This window comes from Oculina patagonica, chromosome 6 (assembly GCF_052425735.1).
Source record: "Oculina patagonica isolate OP01 chromosome 6, crgOcupat, whole genome shotgun sequence".
NCBI lineage: Eukaryota > Metazoa > Cnidaria > Anthozoa > Scleractinia > Oculinidae > Oculina > Oculina patagonica.
Genome location: NC_135763.1, coordinates 33,448,365 through 33,464,631, shown reverse-complemented (window position 1 = coordinate 33,464,631; position 16,267 = coordinate 33,448,365). Strand labels below are relative to the sequence as shown.

Here is a 16,267-nt window from a genome sequence, read left to right as displayed (position 1 = left end):
CAAACGCGAATTACTTACGACACTCAAGTGAAAACCGCTCTACAAACTTAAAGGGAACTGGGAACTACAGTAGACCCCGGTCCGTCTGGGGAAACGAAAAGTTCGAGTTAGCGGGGTCCGGGGTCGAAAAATCATGTGCGTAATGAATTTCGACCTTCGTACACGAACAGTGCAAATAACTTATCTGTCAGCCTCTTCTACATTGTGGGATGACGTCGCTTTTGTTGCTCTATAATCTGTGGTTTCTAGTGTATCCGTGAAGGCTTATGGGAATCATGGGCATCGTGGCGGCTGCACAATCGGGTTCGGGGGCAATTTCGGGAAACGAAATTATGTGCGGGGTTTTCGGTCCGGTTCGGTCCGAGTAAAAATGATGAGTGGCTGGAGGCGGTTCCGAGTTCGAGTTACCGGGGTTCTACTGTAGTAAAAAACACTATGGAAAAACTGAGGTTTTAGAAAGATTTAAATTCAGAATGTCGGATTAATAATTGATAGATGCAGGGACACCAAAAAAGACTGATGTTATGCTCTCGAATGTGGTTAGTCTTGTCGTCTCATCATCGTCGTCATCATCACCATCGTCATCATCATCATCATCATCATTTCAACTTTTATCATTTGAAATTCCTCTGTTAACTCTTCGCCAGATTCTCAAACTTCTACCACACTGACCACCCTCCCTCTAAAATTTTAATTCCAATTCCAGCTCGATCTTCAATTCGAACAGTGGACGAAGAGCCAATCGCTATCTGGGGTTTGGCAGTGCAAATTCTTATTTTTTTCCTTTTTCTTTTAATGCTTTTGAATTACTTTTCACGCGGTGGCGACGTTATAAAAATTAGCTGCCCCTTTGTAGTCTTTTTCTTTTTTTTCCTTTTTTTCCACAAATAAGGATTTTATTTTATTTGTATGATCCATAGCAGCAATTGATTTTGCTTACAAGTTAGGTGAAAATAACTGTGTTACAAAATGAAGGTGAGAATTTAACAGCAGAAGTGTCAGCTAGTATCTTGCTATTCTTTGCGCGGTTCAATTTCTTCTCAGTGACATATGAGATAATTCAAAATTTGCTTACAAAAGGAACATTTCCTTCTTTTTCTTTCATCGCAAAGTTCTATCTCAGGATCTCATTCTCTTTACTGGTTCACCACTTTTGCAATTTATTTTCGTTGACCTGATAACTAATTCTTTTCTCCATTTTCACTAAAGATCTCTCATTTTCTTTCCTCTCTTTCCCAAGTTCCATATGCGTCATCTTTGTGTCATTCGGACCGCTTTCAGCCTGGTTTTCACTAGCGACGCAAGCACAAGCGCGATCACGCAAAAAGGACAAATTTTATCCTTGTGCTTGTGCTTGCCGCAAGCACAAGCACAAGCATCCAAATGCAATGCGCTTGTGCTTTTGCTTGCGTCGAAGCCGTATTCACGAAGAAATAAGAACTGTTATCCTTGTGCTTGTGCTTGCGCTTGTGCTTGCGTCGCTAGTGAAAACCAGGCATTCGCGACCATTATTTTTAGACCCTATGGACAATTGTTCCCTCTGACAATCTTCACCGAATTTTATTTTCATTCTTCGATTTAGCAGCTATCTCTTTGACCTATCACTGACCTATTCTTACGATGTTCTTTATCCAAGATCTCACGATGAGCATATGGGAACTTTGCTCCTTTTTGTGTGCTTGACTGTTTTTTTTTTTATGTGGTTTCTACAAACGTATATCTTTTCTTGGGTCTACTTGATATTGACGGTGAGCCTGGTGGTTTTGCATGTACTGTAGCTCGTCGCAACAACCTGAAGACAAGCAGTTTTTGGCCTCTGGAAAAAATAATCCCCTCCCAAGAAGGGCCTTTGTCTTTGTTACGAATCCAGTCATAGTGGTATCCAACCTTGCAAAGAACTTTTACCAAGTTGCGGTAATCTGTTTGAAAGTTTAATGTTGTAGGACAATTGGTAGGTTATCCGCGGATATTTGCCATGCATTATCAGTGTGAGTTAGCCAGTATTGCAGCTCACTAGCCCATCCTATTTGTATGATCCGTTACATCAGTGGTTTCATTCATTTAATTCATCTCACGTACTTAAAGGTAGGTGACAACAGCTGTATTGCAAAATGAAGCTGAAAATGCCTTAATCTTCTGTTTTGAAGTCATGAGACATGCCCATCTTATTTATAGTTCTCTCCGGCAGAGTGAACGAGTGTTGGCCAAATGCCGAGTCTAAAGACATCCATATATAGTAAGATCCTCATATGCAGTACAGCTTGCTATCACCTTGTCCAAAGAAGGCACTGTCATACCAATGCTTAGGACCTTAAAGTGCCTATGAAATGAAATTTTCGACTCTTTTTTATTTAAAAAGTTAAAGTCTATGTTATACTGATACGTAATTTTCAAATTCTAGCTCTGGACAAGCGCGCAATCAATTTTTATCTTACCCCGAAGTTGGCCTATTCGAGCCGAAAATGTGCGACATTGATCGCGCGGTCAAAATATGCAAATAAGGCCTATTGACGCCATAAGGTGTGTAATGCTAAATACTTGTTCCAAAATACTAGGTCTGCCGACAACACTTTCCGCGCAGCAACCGCGAGCCGTAATCTTTAGTAGACTACCTTTGACATATGATACTCAAAGGCCAGGCCGACCAGATCCATATGGCGGTACTTTAGTTTCCAGATGTTAAGTAACATTTTGACATACGATACTTTTTGGCCGACATTGTACGCTGTTCTCAAAACGAAGTCAACATCTCAAAACGAAGTCAACATTTCAAAACCAAGTCAACATTTCTCAACGACTTTATTATAGAGGGCTCGACTGACAAAGCTGTATGCGAGAAGTAAACATTTCGCCGCAATGTCAAGTGAAAAGATTTAAATCATTCCATTACCATGTTGATTTTAAAAATCGAAACGTGATCGAACTCGAATACGGTTCGTGGTCGCGTTTTGGCGGGGTTGGAACGCCATACGATTTCGTATCTACCCAGGGGTCCATTGACTCCTGATATTTCATATATATAAATTTCTAATCTATTTTCGGCAAACTGCCAGATCTGGGACCTACCTTTAGAATACGGTGTGACGCAGTTATCCCCAGTGCAGCATGTGGTGCTACATGAGACCTGAGATTCCTCATCTTTCGCTATTTCATCACAAGCAGATTTAGCAGCTTGACAGTCTTGTGGCTTTGCACAACCAAAATAGAAATGCATGCTATCGGCACTGTTTAACACCATGGACGCACAGCTAGTGAATCCAGCTTCACAGTTCACTTTCGCTTTATCGCTGTTAGGGAACATTCACTATTTATGCCAGGGGGTGGGCTGGCAAGAATTGAGGGGGGGTCATGAAAAATCCAGGATGTTCTGAGGGGGGTCACCTTCAAATGTTGCAGACAAAAAGGTGGGACAGTAATATGGCGGCCATAAAGTTATACAAAAAATGAAGTATAGTCTTCCATCGATATCATTTGCTTTCATCAAAAAGCTCTGTAGATATCCCGTTTATTTTTTTATCACGATATTCATTTTTTTGAAAGGTCTGCAAGATTAGCAGTTTGCATTTCGTAAATTTGATGACGTCAGAGCAGCCTGGTAAACTCAAACTCCAAGATCACTAAAGCTTGAAAAGGAAGCATGATATTGTGAGTGTTTTGAGGAGCCGTTGTGCGTGAGAGAAATTTCCTGGCATGCACCCTGCACCTTTACAAAACTTTTCTGAAAACACTTTTCCGAAATGTATTGTAAAGTACTTCAAGTCGTTCGCAGGCCCTTCGCCGGTTCTGCTTTTAAGAGAACTCAACCATCAGGGGCACCCAACGGAATATTTCGTTAAAATATCTGTTCGGAAGACGATTTGAGATCTAGAATTTTCGGAACATTCATTGTAAATTTTTTTGCTTGCCTGCCTTTCCTAGGATTTTCGAATATCTAAAAAATGGTAAAATTGTTCATTTTTAACGGATTTTTACTCTAAAAAAGTCACCTAGAATTTTCGGGAGCCTTTCTCTGGCTGGAATTATTTCGAAAAGGTAAGTTTTGATCCCTATAACTTTCGGATCACTAGATTTTCAGCTAGGAAATCCGAACAGATAAAAAAATTTTAGGGGATAAAAATATGCCTATATCTACCGTTTAAATACTAAAATACGTTCAACGGTGCTATCTTTAAGTGGTTTTGAACTATATTCTCGATGGGTGCCCCTGAACCATATCGAACCAGATCTTGCTGTTCACTGTATTCGAATGATCAAAGTGCGGGAAAGCTATTAAACTTTTCTTTTAAATAAGTGAACAAGATAACTGATTTCCTTTACTTTGTAGAAAACAGGTTCGCTCTATCAGGCTACATTTGTACGGATAAAAGCCGAGCTTCTAAGAGAAAAATCCGCATGATACAGTCGTTTTTCAATGTAGGCGCATATATGCAAATCTGAAGTTTACATGCTGTAGTTTAATCTTTTATATTCCATTGTTCACAACATCTTGCTGCTTTAATTGCATAAATAGCTTTGAAATGAAACGCTATTGGTGGGTACATCGACGGTTTCATTGCCCGGGGAGGGCACTCAAAAAAGTTTTATACGGGGAGGCTCCGCCCCAAGCTCCTACCCCTTACCCTTTCATATACCATTTTGACAGAAATTGTACCCCTTTCGTATACCTTTTACTGAAAAAAGGTACCCCTTTCATATACCTAAAAGATATGGCATAGACTTAGAACAGGACGTTTTCTTGTCATTTTCATGCAGCGCTTAATAAATTAAAATAATACAGCCATAAAGTGCGTCTGTTCGAAATATTTTAATTAATGGCCCTTTTAAAAACCTAAATGACGAATTTTCATACCCTTTCATATACCAAAACTTGTGAAATCCCTACCCTTTCATATACCTGAAGCCTGAAAAAGGTACCCCCCCCTTTCGGGCGGAGCCTCCCCGTATAGGCCATTATATGGAGTACCCCCCCCCCCCCCGGGTTTCATTGTAAATTGATCTTAGTAACTACAAACTAAACATTCTCAAACGAAGAGACCATACACGAATTTTATGATATTTGTGGTACAAAATCTGAAACTTGTTGTGACTGTTTGGCAGTGTAGATTGTTGGGTATTAAGAAAATTAAACTTTCCGACGATTTGCGGTTTTGGCAAATCTAAGACATTATTTACTCGGTTTTATGGAACCTTTCAAGACGATATAACCAATACTACTGGGTGACATGAACACTCTGTATTGTAAACTACGTAGCTGGGCTGCGCAGAGCGTTATTGTATGACCTCACCTGGTGGGATTAACTCAATTTTCAGTTTACGTTTGTTCAATTTGTATTTGAATTGACTTCAAATAATTGACTCCAAAGATATTCTGAATGAAATAAAGGAATAAAACTAATTTCACGTTGTCTATTTAAAAATTGCCTCGTTAAATTGGAATAGCAATGAGTACGTGATCAAAAAACCCTGTTGAAATAACATACGTTTCACACAGGTTTCCTCATTGACCGTCACCGGCTTTTAGAAAACAAAAAAGCAAAAAAAAAATTAAGTGACTACAAGGAGCTAAAAAAACTAAAAAAAAAAACGCTTAAAACAACAAGCAGTGCAAATTTCCTTTTAACTAGTTCCTGTGAACTTGTTTATACAAGCTAAACAATTCGTCCAAATCGAATCTAAAGAACAAGTGGCGTGGACATCAGACTCGACCCGGGATCATCACGCTTTGGTTTACGTCAGTAGTACCAGTCCCAGGGCAGAGAAAACGGTCATCAGGAACACACTGAAGGAAACAGCGAGCCCGCGTTACACAGGTCAGTTTCACAGCAGCTCACAGCACAGCCTCCGCCTTCGTCGTTTTTGTCACAGCCTTCCTGCGCAGCTTTAAAAACTGCGTCATTGCTGCAGCTGTTAACAATTCCTGTCGTATCGTCATTTTTGGTCCAGGTCCTTTGGCATTACCCATTCCGCTTGGACAGGTCGTTTCTTTTCTGGTGTTCAGTTTATCCTTTCCGCAGGTCTCCTCATTGCCGATGCAGGTGTAGCACCGTTGTGGCCATAAACAGTTGCAAGAACTGCAGTTAGGTGAAAACGAAAATGCTCAGCAGAAAACCCTTCAATTTGTGCGCCACGAAAACTTTGGTCTTCGCTGTACCTTGAACGTACGAACTTCAGCAAACCAGCACCCACAACCGTAGCCCAACTGATGACATCCAACATTGTTCTCCTCCACAACCCAGTGGTAAAACTCTTAAGTGAACGATGTTTCTCTCTTTTAACCTTTACTTCTGGTTATATTTTCATTCTTCGCTTTTGCGATATCCCTTAGCCCTGTCACTAACCTATTCTTACGATCTTCTTTTGCCAAGATTTCTCATGTTAGCATATGGTAACCTTGCAGTACATCTTCTTGCCATCAAGTGGTACAAAGGAGGCATTTTACCAATACTAAGCACCTTAAGTGTAACCCAGCTGATAACATACAACATTGTTCTCCTCCACACCTCAGTGGTCACACTCTTGTGAACAATATTTCTCTCTTTCAACCTTTATTTCGGGTTATATTTTCATTCTTCGCTTTAGCAGGTATACCTCAGCCTTTTCACTAATCTATTCTTACGATCTTCTTCTGACAAGATTTCTCATGTTGAGCATTTGGGAACCTTGCCTCTTTCTTTTAAGCTTCATGTATCACAATCATTTCTCTTTGCTGTGCTCACCACTAGAGGTAATATCTTTCTTCTTCTCTTAAATATTTACCGCAAACATCTTTCTTATGATCGATTTTCAAGTTTTTCAATGTTCAAGTTCGGGCCTGTGGGCGTTCTGCCAGTCATTCGAATTAGTATCGCATCATTTTACTATCAATCATTTCGTTAACTTTACTATTTCTCTTCGTTGCGCTCACTAAATTCTCAATTTCCCTCATCTGTTCAAAACTATTGCCATAATTGTCTCTCTCTTAGGTCCTAAAAATTGCTCGTTTTAGAGTTACGGAATTGCGACCAGAGACCAAAACACATAAAATTTAACTGTTCAGATATCGAGCGACAGCGACAATTGTTTGAGGAAAGATAGCGGGTGACAAACTTCCCTTGTGTAGCTATATCCAGTACCTTTTGCTTGATTTGCTCGTTCATGACCCACCATTCTAGGATTACAACAACGCATTTTGTGGGAGCACGCATTCCTCCGTTGAGAAAATTGACGTTTTTGAGTTTTGCGCTTTATTGTATTGCTCGGTCACGGTAGCGCATTAATTAGGATTTTGTCGGCATAGACTATAGGTGTAGAGGAAGGGTCAAACTATCAAGCTTCAACAGTGTAGCGAAGAAATACGGGTAAAAATTATAAAGAGGTGCAAGGTGATCTAGGAAAGCCATCTGCAGTAGACGTTATATTTCACCGAATTTGTTGGCCATTTCCAAGGCCTAAATTTGGCTAAAAATCCGTGACACAGTTCTTTTAAGTACCTGTGGTAAAGGTTGTTTGTCGTCAATCGGGAATTCCAGCGGTGTCATAACAACTGGGTCCTTAAAGTTGCCATACAAAACATTATCAAATGACGTCATACTGTTTTCGTTGAATGCTTCGTTACTAAACTGCACCGTATCTACATTCTGAGGAAAAAAACGCAAGGTTTAGTGTTCAGTAATCAGAATAATAAGTGAATAAAATAGATTGTTATACAGCTGGAATTATTACCCCAACAGCGCGTGCTGTCATTGCCTACTTCAAGGTCCCCTTTCCCGCAAAAAGTCTCCGAGTGGGCAACATTGCAAGGTCTATGACGTCAGAGGGTAACAGTGCACTATTTTTTACGACGACCGTGTTCTTCTAATGTGTTCGTTGTGCTATATCATAATATAACACATCACTTTATGACTCAGACAAGCGAACTCTGCTTCGGAAAATTTGGAATCTCAGTTAAGTGAAGGGCCACTGCTTTCAATCATTGAATTCGTTAACCTTACTATTTCTCTTTGTTGCGCTCGCTAAATTCTCAATTTTCTTCATCTGTTCAAAACTATTGTCATAACTGTGTCTCTTTTCAGGTCCTAAAAATTACTAGTTTGAGAGTTTCGGAATTTCGACCAGAGACCAAAACACATAAAATTTAACTGTTCAGTTATCGAGCGACAGCGACAATTTTTTGAGGAACGATAGGCGGTGACAAACTTCCCTTGTGTAGCTATATCCAGTGCCTTCTGCTTAATTTTCTCGTTCATGACCCACCATTCTTGGACTACAACAACGCATTTTGTGGGAGCACGCATTCCTCCGTTGAGCAAATTTGACTTTATTGAGCTTTGCGCATTATTGTATTGCTCGGTCACGGTAGCGCATTAATAAGGATTTTGTCGGCATAGACAAGAGGTGTAGAGGAAGGGTCAAACTATCAAGCTTCAACAGTGTAGCGAAGAAATACGGGTAGAAATTATAAAGAGGTGCAAGGTGATCTAGGAAAGCCATCTGCAGTAGACGTTGCCCTGTTCCCTTGTGAACAATATTTCTCTCTTTTAACCTTTATTTCGGGTTATATTTTCTTTCTTCGCTTTAGCAGGTATCCCTTAGCCCTATCACTAACCTTTTCTTACGATCTTCTTTTCCAAGATGTCATGTTGAGTCCACATCTATCATAATCGTTTCTACTCGCTGTGCTCACTTGAGGTAATATTTTCCTTCTTATCTTTTATATCAACGACAAACGTCTTTCTTATGATCGATTTTCAAGTTTTTCGATGTCCAAGTTCGGGCATGTATGGCACAACTTTGGCAGTCGTTCGAATTAGTATCGCATCATTTTCATTTCAAATATTTCGTTAACCATACTGTTTCTCTTCGTTGCTTTCACTTAATTCTCAGTTTCCCTGGTCTCTTCAAAACTATTGTCATAATTTTCTGTTACCGAGGTCCTTTATGCACCATTTTTGTAACATTAATTCCACCTTTTTCGACCATTTGGTAGCCTTTCCATTTCTTTTAATCGTTCTTGTTGCAGTAATGGTTTATTTCGTTTAAATTCACCTCATCATGTGCAGTTGAGGTAGGTGCGGTGGTGATGCATCAATCTTCAGGTCTCTTCGTTAACTTGCATCCCACCACTCTTTGCTGTTTTGTTTCTTCTCAACAACACGATCGCAGCTATTTGTGCTCGACTGTTTTTCTGTGACTCTACAGACATATATCTTTTCAATTCAGTTCGTCGGTGTGCTCGCAATAGATGATGAGCCTGATGGTTTTGCATGTACTGTAACTCGTGCGCAACAACCGGCAAGACGAGCTGCAGTTCTAGGCCTCTGAGAAAAATGCACGCTCTCCCAAGAAGGGGTTTGTCCTTGTTACGAATCCAGTCATAGTAATATTCAACCTTGCAAAGAATTGAAACCAATTTGTAATAATCTGTCTGGAGTCAAATGTTGTAGGATAGTTGGTAGGTTATCCGCGGCACGTTTTCTATGCATTACCAGTGAGAATAAGCCAGAATTGCAGCTCACGAGCCCCCCCCCCCCCTATTCGTATGATCCTTTACAGCAATGGTTTCATTCTTTTAATTTATCTCACGTACTGAAAGGTAGGTGACAACAACTGTATTGCAAAATGAGGCTGAAAATGAAATAGTTTTTTAGTTAGACATGCCCATCTTGTATCCATTGTTCTCTCTGGCAGATTGATCCAGATGCATATGCGAAGTCATTCCAGGGCCCCCGTTGATACCAGTCCTGCGACTGAAGGAGTCACCCTGTTAAAATATCGATTATTATTATTATTATTATTCGTATCGCAACTTAATCAATTAATTACATAAACCTCGCTATCCTTTGTTGTGCTCAATAAAGTTCTCATTTCCCTTCTTCTCTTCCAAACTATTGTCATAATTGTCTGTTTCCAAGGTCCCATGTGCGTCATTTTTGTGACATTTCACTTTTTCGACCATTTTGAAGCCTTTCTATTCCTTTCCATCGTTCTTATTGCATAATTGTTTTTTTTTCGCCAAAATTCACCTCACCATGTGCAGTTAAGGTAGGTGCGGCGGTAATACATCGGTCTTCAGCTCCATTGGCCAACTTGCATTCTACCACTCTTTTTATGTTTCAGTTTTTCCTTGTCAACAACATGTTCGCAGCTGTTTGTACTCGACTGTTTCTTTGTGGTTTCTAAACAAATATATATCTTTTCGTGTTTTACTCGCAATTGAAGGCGAGCCTGATGGTTTTGCATGTACTGTAGCTCGAGCTAGCGCAACAACCTCAAGACGAGCAGTTTTCGGCCGTCGGAAAAAATCTACGCCTAGAAGGGGGCTTGTCCTTGTTACGAATCCAGTCATAGTGGTATCCAACCATGCAAAGTATTTCTGCAACCACATGTTGCTGCCTCCTCCTCACCCTTCTTCACAACACTGGGCCAGTAGCTTCGCGACATTCCTAAGTGGATTGATGCAAGTAAACGTTTAGTGTCTTGTTCAAGCGTTACCTTTCTAGGCCTTTGCTTTTTCTTTCTCTCAATCTTATACCGGGTTATATTTCCTTTTTGTTTTTACCAGGTATCCCATCATCTATCTCATGCACAGTAATCCTATGATTTGATTTTTCCAAAAACGCATGTCGAACTTATGAAAACTTCCTATTCCTTTCTATCAAACTATATGTGTACATCATTTCTCTGCTTTTTGCACTTGCTTACAGCAACCATTTCACCACATCCTCTTGATCGTCATCAAAATTGAAAGGAAATTTGAATAATTATTGAATTGCATTGGCGGCCGTCACACAGGTGTGAGATCATTCGCCAGTTTCAGCTTCAACTCAACTTTCAATTCTATCCTCTCTTCACCAAACATCCTTTTCATCTATTTCATGCACAGTATTCCTATGATTTTATCTTTCGAAGAGCCCATGTCGAACTTATGGGAACTTATGGGATTCTCCTATCTTTGTAACGTCTTTTCTTTGACCTTATGGCTATTTCTCATCCTTGTACTAAATTCAAAACTATTTTCATAATTGGCTCATCCCAAGGTCCCATATGTGCGCTTCTATTCACTCAAAAAAATCGAAAACGTGAAAGGTTTATGTCAAATCAATATATTTGGACTCATTCTCATTCGTTTTCCCGCGCTTCGTGCAGGCTACACGAATTTACTTCGAGTTTTGATTGGTTTAGTGGATTGTCTGTGTCCTTTGTGATTGGCCAGAGTGATAACTTTGGTTTAAATTTAAGACACTTGAAAATTGCCCTACGTATCTAACAGCAGTAGCTGGCAGTAAAACACGCGTAACCTTAGTTACGATTTTTTATCTTGTTCCTGATTGGTTAACTTAAACAACTCGAATGCTTGTTGTGATTGGTTAGAACACGTTGCAAGACTTTTCTAAGGTAATGATGACGTCATTTTTGGGATATCATCTTGGTATTACAGAATCTAGCCTAAATAACTATAATCGTAAAAAGGAAAAAAAGACGCAAAACAAAACAAAAAACCATAACATGCTTCATTTTTATTAGAATGCCGATTTCTTAAATTAAACCTCCAGGGGAAACGAAAATTGCTTCGAGAAATTGGGAGGTTCCAGCCTAGTACCCAGGCGTTCCCTTCCCGCTTCTCGATTTGGCGCGAAATTTCGTGACGTCACCGAATGACACTCCGGCCGGAACGCCAACCCGTTCCCAGGCCCTTACGTGGACCTCGCGCTTGCCCGAGATAGGAGGAGAACGCCTAGAGACTAGGCTGGGGGGCTGGGGAGGTTCGAGAAATGGAATAGAACTAGGGGGGGGGGGGGGAATTTACAGAGAAGTACTACAAGGGAAACGAAAATTAGTTCAAGAAATCGGGATTCAACTAGCTTTTACTGGATTTTATCTTTTATCGCAAATATTTCCGAGTTCACGCTTTTCTTGTTATTCGTTAAAGGTTGTAGACAGGTACAATAGTGATTTTACTAAACCCGTGAAAAAGTTTACACTTTTAGATACTATTAGGACCCTTATTACATTGTTCTCTTTTGTTTAGTTTTTACATAGTACTATTACGCGCAAAATGTTAAGCGTTGTTTCACGGGTTGAATGAAATCACTCTAGCCGAAAGCTTGCATTTTTTTAACTTTTTGAAACAGAGAAATTAAATCCCAGCCACATCCATGAAACTAAAGATATCATAAGCAGTTGAGAAAACAAATCATACACACGCAACAGATTATCTTTCATATATTTTAATTTTTTACAAACCCCACTTCATAATACAAAATTTTTCGATTATTTTCATCAAATGAATATTATGTTCAGAGTAGTGAGTTTGATCTTAGGATATATTACAACTCATCTAGAATCTAAAAATTTGTATCAAATACAGCAAAATGTGAAATATACAACTGATAAATAATATTGTGTCTTTATCAATACTATATAATTATAACATTTTGTCATCTCTACATCTCATTATTATTTACAAAACAAAGTGTCAACTATTATAAGTTGTTATTAGTAGTATAATATGACTTGAAACCTTTAAGGAATAGGATAATTAAACAATGGTTATAAAACATGTTTGTATCAAACTGTTTATTGTCTGGCTGGTATAAGAGTGAGTGATGTGAGTAAATTTATAAAATTTTAGCAATATGAGTCTGAGTTTTGTATGAGCCAATGGTCAACAAGGTGCAGCCGAGAAAACAAAGGTGAGTAGTCTTATTGTTTTAGTAGAAACCCTAAAAGAAACTTATAATTTTATGCACTTTTAGGCCAAAAAAAACAAACAATATTATTGTCTTTTTAAAGAGCAACACACATAATTATTGTGTTTAATCGAAAAATCAGTGATTAGAAAACAATGGGAGAACCAATAAGATTCATGGAACATGGATGAGTTTCTACTGGTAGCTTTTACTACCCCCATCCAGAGGGTGAAGTTATTTCACATGTAGTCGGTTCAATCAGTATTCACTGGCCTTTAGGTCAAGAGTTCCCGACTGTTCAAAGCCCTCTATTTTTTCATATTTTTTGTTTTCAATTGTTTAATGCAGGAAAAGAACCGCTTGAGAACTGGAATCCAGCATCCCTCATGCTTCGTGCTTGCTTTGCTCACTGATTCCTTTGTGTTTCTTTTTTTGCATTAAAAAACAGAGAGGCTGTGAACAGGCTGGCTGTAAGCCTGGCACTCAAAGTGTCCTTGGGCGTCCTTTTGGGCAAGATACTTTATTTGTCACAGCAGTTGTGCCTCTCTCTATAGCCAGAAAAGGAAATAAAACTAATGTCCCCTTCCTTCAACTTGTTAGGCAGTCTGACCTGAAAGAATGCTTAAAGAAAAGCAATTCTCAGAGCTAATTGTTTAACACAGTCAACTCTCGCCTTGCTGACACACTACTATTGCGGACACTCGCTATTACAGACAAAATTCAGATCCCCGACACAAGAGGTTTGACTGGAAATGACTCCACTATCACAGACTCTCGCTATAAACAGACACTAAATGACGCCCCGAGCATATCCACTGTAACGACAGTTGACTGTACATGTATATTTAATTGATATACAGAGATCTGTAATTATGTGCTGCTGGCTGAGTGCTTCTGGTTCCATTTAATGACCTTTTTTGCATCTGTAATAAAAATCAGATTCTTCTCATCTGGGATAATTATATTACTCATTGGGCATTTTCGTTCCACAGTTTCCATGGTAAACATGAATAGGTTCAGGGCAGTTAAAGTACGAGTCAAAGACTTGTGCATAACCATTGTCTCTCCACCATGTACATAGCTGGCGATTCCACGAGCAGGGAAGAACTTGAAAAAGATCAGGGTGATCCAAATTGAGCAATGTGTAAAAATCTTGGTCCCCTAGATGTCCTTGAAAAGTATACTTGTTTGCAATCTGCTTTACCACATTGTTGTGCAGTAGGTGGTTGTACATTTTTGATTCCCGCATTTTGTGTAGGTTTATCAAGAGGACACCACTGTTAAAGCCTGTAAGTCCATCTGGAGGTGGTTCGCCAACTTTTGTGCCTGGATTTCTGTCGCGATACATGTGCAAAATATGTCTGTAGACTGGTTGCTGTTCCCTTGCTAAACCAAAAATAGTGCTGGAGTTAAATGTATCAAACATTGCAAATAACTGCTTGATGTCTGTCTTGAAAAACAGGTCTGAGTCCAGTGAAATGATGCGCATCATGTTTTTAGGCAAGACGTGATGTATTGCAGTGGATACAAAGAATAAGGGATGATTGTAATACGAATGAGAACTACTGCTGAACAGATTCTGCAAGAAAACAAAGTGATATTAAAAAGCAATATCATTCATTTAGATGTTCCAGAACTAATGTAAAGTCTGTATTGGAACCGCTGTATTGTGCAGCTTCACAAAATATCCATACCAACCCCATCGGAGGTCAACGAAAATTCCAAGTGAGTGGGGGTCTCAAAAGCAAAGATTTAAAAGGAACGTATGAAGCTAAGCTCAACTTTTTGTTCAAACCAAAAAAATCTTCTGTTGAGAGGGTATGGATATTTCCTTGAACAACACTTTTGTAAATATTGGTCAAGTTTGTATTTTGCAAGTTAATGGACTAAAATCTTAAACCTACAATCACAGAAGATTTTTCTGAAACCACACTTTCTCAACCCCAGGTTACTATTGTTGTGCAAGCATGGAAGCTACACTGTAATATCCATTCCCAGAAATATCTTATAACGGAAGATTTTGAAATACATATTTTCAGAATAAATATTAATGTTATATTTAACCCTGGGTTTGTGGACAGGGGTACATCAAATAATACTGCATACCCAGAGGTTTCCCTTCTCACCAATTTTTGCACCCCAAAATTATTAAACATGGCTTCTGTACACCAAGATTGGTGTGCGACAAATGCAGACTGCAGGGCAGCAGATTTTTTTAAGTATATATTGTGTTACCATTAAAAGTATTGAGAGCTAACCATTAACAGGTTAACCTGAGCGATATTCAGGCTAACTTGAATGTAATTCAGGCTAACCAGAGCACTATTCAAGCCAGCTGGAGTGCCAGTCTGTAGGTCTGCAGTCCGCACTTGTTGCACACCCACCAAGATCAAATGTGTCGCCCAACAATTTCAGCACAATAAAGAAATACATGTAGAGGGATAGGCTCGATTTCCGTCACCTTCTTGGGTCTCCTGAAAAAGTGGCTGGAAATCGAGCAGGCCTAGTAGAGGGACTATTCACAGTCTATTTAGGAATGGATTTTATTTGTCTACAAAAAATTGTTTAAGAACTCTTATATGGTTACCTTGGAAACAGTGTCAATCACATACCTGAATTTCTTTAGTGATTGGCTCAATTTTCTTGGATACCTTGTCGACATCATAATATGTCACATTTAACCCACTCTTGCATACTTTACCGGCTTGATTAAATGTATCCTCACAAGTAAGCTTTCCAAGTGTGTCTGTTATAATGTGAAAAGTTAGCTTTATGCTTGAGTGCTCGCATATCGACAATACGCAGCGCTTGAATCTTTTAGCAAGGGGGCTTGTCTGTCCAACTTTGGCCAGTATCATCAAGATATTGTTCTCTTGTTGTGATGAACCAGACTTTAAGTCCTTTTTCTCACTTATTTTTCCTCTATCTTTGTTTGCAGCGAGCCTATCTTCAGCTTTTTTACCATTGTGTTTAGAAACTTTCCCAGACTTCAGAGACTTGTTATGGTCACCCACAAAAGCTTTTTCTTCCAAAAATGCTGTCCTCTTCGCGACTTCTTCGTCGTTTGTTTCGCTTTCAAACGGTGATAGCTGTCCTGCATTCTTATGTAGCCTTTCATTATCCGGAATATTTTTCCGATGGTTTAAGTCATTATCAGACTTCTCGTCTTTAGCTTCTTTTAAGTTTATTTTATTTTCATTGGATTTCTCCAGCGAAATTTGGGATAAATCACTCTCATGCTCTTTAGGTTGACTACCATTTGGATCTGCCATTGCCAGGGCACTTTTTTCAGAGGAAATAGGATGTTTTTCCTGCAGTGTGTTCGCAGAGTTCTGTTTCTTGTCAATGTTTTTGTGACGGTGTTGTTGGGCTAAATTTCCCGCCATAAGATTTATTTCCTGGATAGGTTGATTTTCTGGAACTGAAGAGTAGAGAAATCTACTGGCGATAACCAAAACCAAAAGAAGTCCTATAACGAGAATACGAACGGGATGCCTCATGCAATATCGAATCAAACTTGTTGCGACCGCCATCTTGGACTTCGTGGCGTTCGTATTTCAGGGGGAAGCGAAGGTGGTCGAGCTGGAGCGAGCCTAAGT

The 16,267-nt window shown here is 39.4% G+C and overlaps 1 protein-coding gene across 1 annotated transcript; it reads right to left on the bottom strand.

Moving 5' to 3' along the window:
• Positions 1–12,185: 12,185 nt before the first annotated feature.
• On the bottom strand, positions 12,186–16,218 carry LOC144656839 (xyloside xylosyltransferase 1-like). The gene is made up of 2 exons (XM_078517083.1): positions 15,281–16,218; positions 12,186–14,247 (listed from the first exon to the last, which is right to left on the bottom strand). The coding sequence occupies exons 1-2, from the start codon at positions 16,199–16,201 to the stop codon at positions 13,633–13,635; spliced, it is 1,536 nt and encodes a 511-aa protein (XP_078373209.1). The 5' UTR covers positions 16,202–16,218; the 3' UTR covers positions 12,186–13,632.
• Positions 16,219–16,267: the final 49 nt, after the last annotated feature.

What these genes read in the sequence shown, in the direction of transcription:
- LOC144656839 (XM_078517083.1), bottom strand. Translation starts at nt 16,201, where the DNA reads ATGGCGGTCGCAACAAGTTTGATTCGATATTGCATGAGGCATCCCGTT. An exon ending in CAATCACTAAAGAAATTCAG is followed by an intron (nt 14,248 to 15,280) that starts GTATGTGATTGA and finishes GTTTTCTTGCAG; the next exon opens with AATCTGTTCAGCAGTAGTTC.